Source organism: Chiloscyllium plagiosum, unplaced genomic scaffold (genome assembly GCF_037043375.1).
Source record: "Chiloscyllium plagiosum isolate Xiang-an unplaced genomic scaffold, Cpla_swu_hap1 HiC_scaffold_41, whole genome shotgun sequence".
Lineage (NCBI taxonomy): Eukaryota > Metazoa > Chordata > Chondrichthyes > Orectolobiformes > Hemiscylliidae > Chiloscyllium > Chiloscyllium plagiosum.
In genome coordinates this window covers 32,124,768-32,134,502 of record NW_028270179.1, presented here as the reverse complement: position 1 = coordinate 32,134,502, position 9,735 = coordinate 32,124,768, and the positions used below count along the sequence as shown (strand labels likewise).

The window sequence follows — 9,735 nt, the reverse complement described above, 5'->3', positions numbered from 1 at the left end:
TTCAGTTCGTGTACCACAGACAGACCAGCAATAAAATGGCAGGGAGGCAGGTACGGGATTTTGTTTGATGACAGTGAAGGAACAATCGATATATTTCACTCGCACTTCATCCGATTCATTCATGAGATTTGGAAGGCGTTGTCAGACCGCAGGTATTGTTCTCCGTCGTTGCCCCTGTGAGAAAGTGGCAGTGAGCGGCTTTTTTGAAATAATGCAGTCCATGTGCTCAGGGTAGACCAGTAATTCCATCAGGGAAGGACATTCACAATTTTGATCGAGCGGCAGTGAATAAATGGTGACATATTTCAAGTCAAGCTAGTGAGTGGCTTGGAGGGGAAAGTGCAGGGGTTCGTGCTCAAATCCGTCTGCTGCCCTTGTGCCTCACGATGGAAATGAACGTGGAATTCGAAGGCGCTAACTAAGGACTTTTGGTAATTTTTTACAGTGCGTCTTGTAGATGGTACACACTGCTACCAAGCCTTGGTGGCCGAGAGAGTGGATGTATGTAGATGCTTTGCGAATCAAGTGGGCCTTATTGTCATGGATCCTCAGGCGACTCTCTGTGTGGAGTTGGCACATTCTCCCCGTGTCTGCGTGCGTTTCTTCCGGGTGCTCCGGTTTCCTCCCACAGTCCAAAAATGTTCAGGTTAGGTGAATTGGCCATGCTAAATTGCCCGTAGTGTTAGGTGAAGGGGTAAATGTAGGAGTATGGGTCTGGGTGGTATACGCTTCGGCGGGTCGGTGTGGACTCGTTGGGCCGAAGGTCCTGTTTCCACACTGTAAGTAATCTAATCTAATCTAATCTAATCTTTTTTTTTTTATTTTAATGCCTTCAGTCCCTCAATCATTCCTCGTAAGACCTTCTCTCCATACCAGGCAGCATCCTCGGAAATCTCTTCTGAAACCGTTCCCAAGCTTCTACATCTTTCCAAAAATGCATTGACCAGAACTATACATAATAATCCAAGTGCGGCTGCAAAAGGGTTTTGTACCGCTGCAGCATGACCTAGTTCTGAAACTCAATCCCTCTACTAATAAAAACTAATAATCTATATGCATTCTAAAAAAAAAACTGCATCAACGTGTGTGTCGACTTTCTCGGATCTATATACATTTGTTATTTTTCTCAAGAGAGTTGGAATGTAAAAGGAGAGATGTGCTACTGAGACTTTATAAAGCTCTGGTTAGGACGCATTTAGGATACTATGTCGAGTTTTGGGCCCTACACCTCAGGAAGTGCGTACTTGCACTGGAGAATTTCCAGTGGGGTTTCACACGGATGATCCAGGAATGTTAGGCGTAGCATGATGGACGGCTGAGGATGCTGGGATCGTATGCATCGGAGTTTAGAAGGTTGAGGGGAGATCTAATAGAAATGTATTTCCAGTGTTCACACTTTCTGAGCCTTGCAACATCACGAACGTTGACACCTGGGAGGCAACAAACCAATCGTGTGTTACTCTCTTTCCCACACAATCTCCGATCTTTTTTCCTTTCTATGGACTCACCAATGACGAAAGCTCTGCTCCTCTTCCCCTTCCCCACTGAGCAGCAGGGATAGACACTGCACCAGCGACCTCTTCCACATTATCTGCGCCTGGTTAGTCTTTCCCCCAACAATATCTAAAATGGTATAGTTGTTGCAGAGAATCACCACAGAAGATCCCTGCACAGCCTAATCGTTCCCTTCCTTAATCCTGACGTTAACCTATCTACCATCGTCGCGTTGCTATGGAGTAAATAACTCCCTGTATCTCCTCACAATAACTGCGTCCGCCTTCTGAATGACCCGACGTTCATCCAGCTCCACCTGCTGTTCCCTAACTTGGTTCTCGAGGCACTGGAGTTGGGTGCAATTCTCACACATGAAGTCAGCAATGAGCGTGAGGTGACTTACTTACCAAACGTGCAGGAATTCTTTGAACCATCCTTCGTGTTTAAAAATAATCATTTCCCCCCATTTCAATGTACAGCATAAAACAAAATAAATATTTATTTTAAATGACAATGTATTCCAACAGACCAAGAGTATTGCTCTCGGTTCTGTGAGCTCAAATGTGATTCATACACTCTGTAATTTTCTGAGTTTAGATTGACAAGCTCATTTCAGTTTAACAAAAAAAGATATCTGGATTCTTAGGGATAAATGAAGTCATCTGCTCAGTGACTGAGCATGGAATAAACAATCCTATTAACGGAACCCGGGTGTTGATGATGAATTAATGTCACCTCCATAATTAATGAGTAAAGTCTCTCAGGGACGTCTCTCTTTGCTGCATAAAAGGATTCCTGGCTTAACTGCACAGAATAACCCTCGACCCATTGGCAGAAAATGCGTCATGGATTTCAACGATTTCTATTCATCCATTCTTGAAGTATCCTCCGAAGCATTTTCATGGATTAACGGGGCCCTCTACATCAAAATTATAATTCAGGATTTTGAGAGGATATACTACCCAATACTTGCGGCTGTCAGTGTCCCCCGTAAGTGCTCAGTGTCCTTATAAAATTTCTAAACCGTGTTGTACCCTTCACTTATTGCCCTGAACTGTTTCCTGATCCACATTTGCTCGTAGATGGATGGTTGATTCGTCCTTACTCCCCTTGGTATATGTGGTGAATTGTAAAGCTATGTTAGACCAGTCGACATTACACTGTCTACGTAGTCATTACCGGCACGAATTCGAATGATTCTCTGCTTCTGATCCTCGTGGCTATGGATCTAAGTATCTTCGAGAAAATGGGGAAGGATCACCTGAAATCCTCTGCAGTAGTTGGCTATATTTGTTTGATAGACCATGAATATTTGAATCAGAATTCTGCATCAGTAGATTTAATGTATTTAATATAAGAGGACAGCGTATCAAGCAAATAGACACACGCACACACTCTCTCACAGATTCTCGCTCTTGCAAAGCTGCATACACCCACTATCACTCAAACAAAACCTTTCAGATACTTTCCCAAATGCACAGAGAAATTCTCTCTCTTTTTCGAACTCTTTATCACACACACGCACACATACAAACACACACACACACACACACACACACAGACGTGAGCTCGCACACAAACACACACGCACAATAAATGGCAAACACTCATATATTCAGATAATCTCACGCAGAGACATTGTCAGAATGTATCCTGTGTCGTAATATGTGGTGCTGGAAAACAAAGGTTTTCTGGCAGCATGCGAAGTGGAGGAGAGTTGAAGTTTTGAGCATCAGCCGTTCATCCCCAATGAGGGGGTGGCCCAAGGGGCCTGAGAGATAAATGGGTGATGCTGGGGAAGGTAACTGAGAATGCCATTTTTAGATGGAGGTGGGCGATGATGGAGATTGTTCGGAAAGGAGGTTGGAGCAAATTGGTGGGAAGAAAAATGGAGAGTTAAGTCAGTTCAATAAGGCTCTGGAAGGTTGTCTCTGGAATAGGGTGGCGAGTGGGATGGGTGGAAAGTGAAGAAACTTGTGAAATCGCATCGATCCTGTGTGGTTGGAGGGTGCCATGGGCGGAAGTTGAGGCATTCTTCCTCCAGGCATCGGATGCCTAGAGTCTGCCGGTGGAGGAGATCCAGGACTTGCATGTTTTTGACGGTTGGGAGGTGGAGTTAAAGTGTTCTGCAACAGGGAGATGGGATTATTTAGTCCCAATTTCCGAGAGATGTTCTCAGAAACGTTCCGCAAGTATTCGTCCTGTCGCCCCAATGTTGAGTATGCCATACCAAAACCAACGGACAGAACAGATGATGTGTGTGGAAACAAAGCGACATCTCTGTGCAATTGCGAAAGGATCAGTTAGGACCATGGACGGCAGTGAGTTTGAAGGTGCAGGCGCAAGTTTTCCTCTTTCTGTGGTGTCAAGGAAAGGTGCCAGGTGTGGACGATGCGGTGGTGGATGCTTCGGCCCTCACAATGGAGTCTCTGTGGTTATCATCTCTGTGGAATGCAGGTAGTGGTGGAAAGAGAAATGCATCCCAGCTGGCGGACATGGCTGAAGATGTTTAGTTGAATGTGGAGATTGGTACGATGCACGTTGAGGAGCGGGGAGTTCTGACCTTGATCCGATTGAAGAGGTAGGGTTCAAGGGCAGAGGTGAGCGAAATGGAGGCGATGTACTTGAGAGCATCATCCACAGCGGGAGGGAATTTGCAGTCATTGAAGAAGAAAGCCATCCGGGATTTTCTTTGGTGGAATTAGTCCTCCTGGGACAAGATGCGGTCGATGAATTGGAAGGAATGGATAGCGTTTTGACAAATGCCAAGATGTGACGAGGTGTCCTCCAGGTAGCTGTGAGAGGCAGTGAGCTTGACGTCGATGTCTGTTTTGTGTTTGTCAACGGAAATGAAGATGGAGAGGTCCAGGAAGGGGAGAGAGGTGCCCGAGACGGTCCAGATGAATTTGAAGTCAGGGTACAAGGTACTGGTGAAATTGATGAGCTGTTCGTGCTGCTCGCAGGAGCATGAGCTGGCGCCCATCGAGTCATTGATGAAGCGGAGGAAATGGAGGAGATTGGTGTCAGTTTCGCTATGGCAGATGAACTGTTCCACGTACCAGAGAACGTTGCATGGACAGCTGGGGCCTCTGCGGATGCCCATGGTTACTCCTTTTCCCTCGAGGAAGTGGAAGAATTGAAAGGAGATTTTTTTGAGGATGAGGTCCAGTTCAACCAATCAGACGAACGTTTCAGTGGAAGTATGCGATTTAGGTAATCGTTTCACGACGAAATGGTGGGCCTGGAGGCCTTCGTCTTCAGAGAAGAATGTCTGAAGATGAAGTTTGCGAGCCAGAGAAACGGAAGTCATGGAGGCGGTGGCATCCCAAACATACATGGGGAGATCCCAGATCAAGCTGGACAGAATGATGCCAAGGCATGCTGGGGTATTTTCTTTGGGAAAGGAGCTGGATGAGACATTAGGTCAACCTGAGCATTCAGGTTTGTGAATTTTGGGTTGGAGATAGAACCGGGCAGTGCGTTGTCCCCGGACTATGAGTTTTGAGGCTAATACATGAGAGGTTTTTAGTGGCAGGTGAGCTCATGATTGAGTGGGCCGTTGGAAAAGGTGTCCGTGAGTTGGTGCCTGTTTTCAGCTATGTGGAGATTAGTGCGCCATTTTATCATTGTGCCCGCTTTGTCTGCTGGCTTGATTGGTAGCCAAAGGCAACAGCATCGTTCTCGGCTGTGCCTGCCTCTTCCTCAAGTACAGGGAACAGTGTGTTTTCCACAGCTGCACCGGCACCATTTCCAGCCATTTCCTCTGTATCAACGCCACATCGTGCTCCCACCAGGAGTTTTAAAAGTTCATGAATTTTAATACCAATTTATTGCCTGACCACAAATTCAACTGGATCAGCTCGCCCACTCAATCACAGCAAGCACACAGCCCCCCGGTCCTCACCTTCTGTCCCAACAACCAGCAAATACAACGCGTCATCCTCGATCATTTCGACTACCTTCAAACAGACCCCATCACCAGAAATATATTTCTCGCCCCACCCGGACTTGCGCGCCACAGGGGCCATTCACTCCAGGACTCCTTCGTTCGGTCCAAGACCCGCACCAACCGACCATCCTTTCCCAGAATCATGCCTTGCCACCGGACAAAGTACAAAACCTCCTCCCACGCCTCCATACTCACCACAGTCCAAGGTCCCGAAGGATCCTTCCACAACCAACAGAAATTTAACTTGACTTCCACACATATCATATACTGTGTCCGTTGCTGTCGATGTGCTCTCCTCCAACTGAAGCAGACAGAACGCTTACTTGCAGAATGTCTTAGAGATCATCTCTGAGACACATGCACTAAAAACCCTATTCCCCTGTAGCCAAACACTTTAAATCCCACTCCAACTCCGCCGAGGCCATGCACATCCTGGGCCTCCTCCACACTAAACATCTAGCCACCCAACACGTGGGCGAATACTGCCGCATCATCCACCTTTGGTCCCTGCAACCATACAGGATAAATGTATATTTCACGCGTTTCATTAATCGCCATCATCCATCTTTCCAATTTATTCCAGACCCAATATTCTGACTCGACACCAAACTCTGGACTGTCCAAACTGTCCATCTTGCTTCCTACCAATTCCGTTCAACCTCCTTTCTGACATATCACCATAATACCTCATATCCATCTACCTATCCCATCCCCCGCTACTTTCCCCACAGTCCATCCCCTTCCATTGATCTCTCAGCCCATTGGGCTACTCCCTCATTGCTGATGAAGAGTTTATGCTCGAAATGTCGACTCTCCTGCTCCTCGGATGCTTCCAGACTGGCTGTGCATCTCCATCACCACACGTTCCATCACTTTCTCCTGCAACTATGTATACAATAATTAGCTACGTCAGAGTAGAGAATGCGAATTTGGAAGGTACTGTTTGGGGATTATGGCTTCTGAATGGAAAACACAGTCATGACTGTGCACCACTTATGTATGAAGTGAAAATTGAATATTGCAGTTTTTTTCCCTCATCAATCGTTAAGTGTTATATCGTAGTTTCCTTTTCCACAGTTAATACAGTGACGATTGTGATCCTGTTCCGTGGGAAGTGTGGACTCTCCAGATGTGTCACTCTCTATCTGATGGCCATGGCAGTCGCAGATTTATTGGTGGTCATCCTTGACCTGATATTGAGACATATTCCAATTGTTTATCCAGAAGTCTTCACTTTCCTGAAGGATATAGATGTGTGCAACATTCATGCTGTCCTGCTTTATGCAGCATCCGATTGCTCTGTCTGGTTCACAGTCACATTCACCTTCGACCGCTTGGTAGCCATTCGTTGTCACACTTTCAAAACTAAATATTGTAATGAGAAAACAGCGGCGGTGGCTCTCGGAACAGTGACTGGACTGAGCTGTTTAAATAATATCAGCTGGTATTTTATGTATAACAGTAATTATGGTTTATCTAATCATCCTATGTTTTGTGGTATAGAATTGAGTGATGACAACTTAGAGTTATGGGCCATAATTGAAATTGTTCACTACATTCTCTCACCCTGTCTCCCATTCGTTCTGATTCTGCAGCTCAACATTTTTACCGTCAGACATATTGTAGTGAGCAGCAGAGCCCGCAGGAGACTCCGGGCTCACAAAAATGGGGAGTGTTCCACAGACACGGAGATGGAGAACCGAAGAAAATCAATTGTTCTTCTGTTTCTGATTTCAGGCAACTTCATCCTGCTGTGGGCAGTGTTTGCCGTGTATGCAATGCTTGAACGAATGGATAATCTGGGCTATTTTATTTATGTGCCTGCGTATGTCCAAGAATTAGGATTTATTCTACAGCTCCTGAGTTGCTGCACAAACACTGGAATCTACGTCGTGACACAGAATAGGTTCAGAGGACAATTCAAAAATTTGGTGATATATCCCTTCAGTCTGATCACTCATAGAATCAAAAGGCATAATTAGTACCTGCCTCTGGTTTCCATTGTATACCCTGACTCCCAACGATGATTTAGATTAATTGACAAACGATATTCCAAATCTGGTCGGATTAGAGCCTTAAACAACATTATCAGTATATCCACGGACTTTAATTCTAGCACACTCAAAATGAATGTTGACATTTCATTTTTCTTCCTACCCTCCAAATGAAATTGCAAACCAACCTGAAGAAAATCCAGAACCAGGGCTCAAGGACTATCAGCGCATAAAATCTCTGACGTTGTTTCTAATTTAGAACATAGTCTATGTCCCTGTTCCTCCAATCAAATTGCATCTCATCCTATTTTTCCACATTGATTTCCATTTTAAAATTGCAGTCGGCTCTCTTGTTGGGAAAGCTTGGACAGTAATTTGGTTATTAAATGTTGATGGACACAACAATTAAATGTAGATATGGATAAAATATGTTGGTTTTTAGACAATCATTAGACAAAATGATTAATAATATTGTCTGCAGCCACAACCTTTCCGATCAACTCGCCCTCCTATCGAAACCTTCCAAATTTAGAATATACTTTGCGCATGTAAACATCCTATGAACGTTCATAACCTCAAATTGTATGTCCTTGTGCTCGATTAGTCACTTTATTGTCCACTCTCTCCGTCTTCGCTCGTCTTTCAGCAGTCTCCCATCTCGTTAACACTCCAGCCAGTCTACAATGGTGCATGATTGACCTCTTGGAACTTTTCCAAAGTGTCGTTCCCCTGTCTGTACATTAGTGGTCTCCTCCTGTCTCGAAATTAAACAGAGGGACTTCGGATCGTCAAGTTAAAATGAAGTTCTTGTCATCAGGGATGACAAGCTGATTTGGGGCAGATCTTCGCAGGTAAAGGGACGGCTGGAAAATGGGAAGTCTTCAATAATTAGATAGCGAGAATCCAGAGAATGTATGCTTCTCTTATGTGAAAGGAAAGGCTGGTAGGGATAGAGAATGGTGTATGACTAGAGAAATTGAGGGTTGGGTTCAGAAAAAAGAAAGAAGCATGTGTAAGGTAAAGAGAGTTTAGAACGAGTGAATCGTTAGAAGAGTATAAAGGAATGAGGAGCATATTGAGGATGGATATCAGGACGGCCAAAAGGAGACATGATTTGGCTTTGACAAATAGAAGTAAGGAGATCCGAAAGTGTTTTTACAAATATGTTAAAGACGAAAGGGTAACTAGGGAGAAAATAGGGTCCTACAAAGATCAGCAAGGCGGATTCTGTGTGGAACCGCAGAAAATGGGGGAGATACTAAACGAGTATTTTGCTTATGTGTTTACTGATGAAAAGGATATGGAAGATATAGACTGCAGGGACATAGATTTTGACACCGTGCAAAATGTCCAGATTACAGAGGAAGAAGTGCTGGATGTCTTGAAACGCATAGAGGTGGATAGATCCCCAGGACCTGATCTGGTGTACCCGAGAACTGGGTGGCAAGTTAGATCAGTGATTGCTGGGCCTTTGCTGAGATGTTTGTATCATCAATTGTCACAAGTGAGGTGCCAGAAGCCTGGCGGTTTGCTAACCTGGCACTGTTTAAGCAGGATGGTAAGGACAAGCCAGGGAAATGTAGACAAGTGAGCCTGACGTCGGTGGTGGGCAAGTAGTTGGAGGGAATTCTAAGGGGAAGGATGAACATGTTTTTGGCAAGGTAAGGACTGCTTCGAGAGAGTCAACATGACTTTGTGTGTAGGAAATCCTGTCTCACAAACGTGATTGAGTTTTTTTTTGAGGAATGATGAGGGCAGAGTGGTAGACGTGATCTATATGGATTTCAATGAGGCGTTCAACAAGGTATCCCGTGCGAGATTTGTTAACAAGGTTAGATCTCACGGACTACAGCGAGAACTAGCCATTTGGATACAGAACTGGCTTGAAGGAGGAAGATAGATGGTGGTGGTGGAGGGTAGTTTTTCGGGACTGGAGGCCTGCGACCAGCGGAGTGCCACAAGAATCGATGCTGGGCCCTATACTTTTTTGTCATTTATATAAATGATTTGGATGCGATCATAAGAGGTACAGTTAGTAAGTTTGCAGATGATACCAAAATCGGAGGAGTCGTGGACAGCGAAGATAGTTACCTCAGATTAGAACAGGTTCTTGACCAGATGGGCCAATGGGCAGAGAAGTGGCAGATGGAATTTAATTCAGATAAATGCGAGGTGCTGCATTTTGGTGTAGCAAATCTTCGCAGGACTTATACACTTAATAGTAAGGTCCGAGGGAGTGTTGCTGAACAAAGAAATTTGGAGTGCAGGTTTGTGGCTCCTTGAAAGTGGAGTCGCAGC

The 9,735-nt window shown here is 45.0% G+C and overlaps 1 protein-coding gene across 1 annotated transcript; it reads left to right on the top strand.

Annotated features, from left to right (window-relative positions):
- The first annotated feature begins 2,339 nt into the window (after positions 1-2,339).
- Positions 2,340-7,425, top strand: LOC148138213 (putative G protein-coupled receptor 139). Its single transcript, XM_087981886.1, has 2 exons — positions 2,340-2,484; positions 6,521-7,425. Exons 1-2 carry the CDS (start codon positions 2,340-2,342, stop codon positions 7,423-7,425), a joined length of 1,050 nt encoding a protein of 349 aa, XP_087838012.1.
- The last annotated feature ends 2,310 nt before the right edge of the window (positions 7,426-9,735 follow it).

Bases quoted from the DNA above. Each gene is read 5' to 3' on its own strand.
- LOC148138213 (XM_087981886.1), top strand. From the start codon at position 2,340: ATGGATTTCAACGATTTCTATTCATCCATTCTTGAAGTATCCTCCGAA. The intron at 2,485-6,520 runs GTAAGTGCTCAG...CCTTTTCCACAG, and splicing joins TGCGGCTGTCAGTGTCCCCC to TTAATACAGTGACGATTGTG.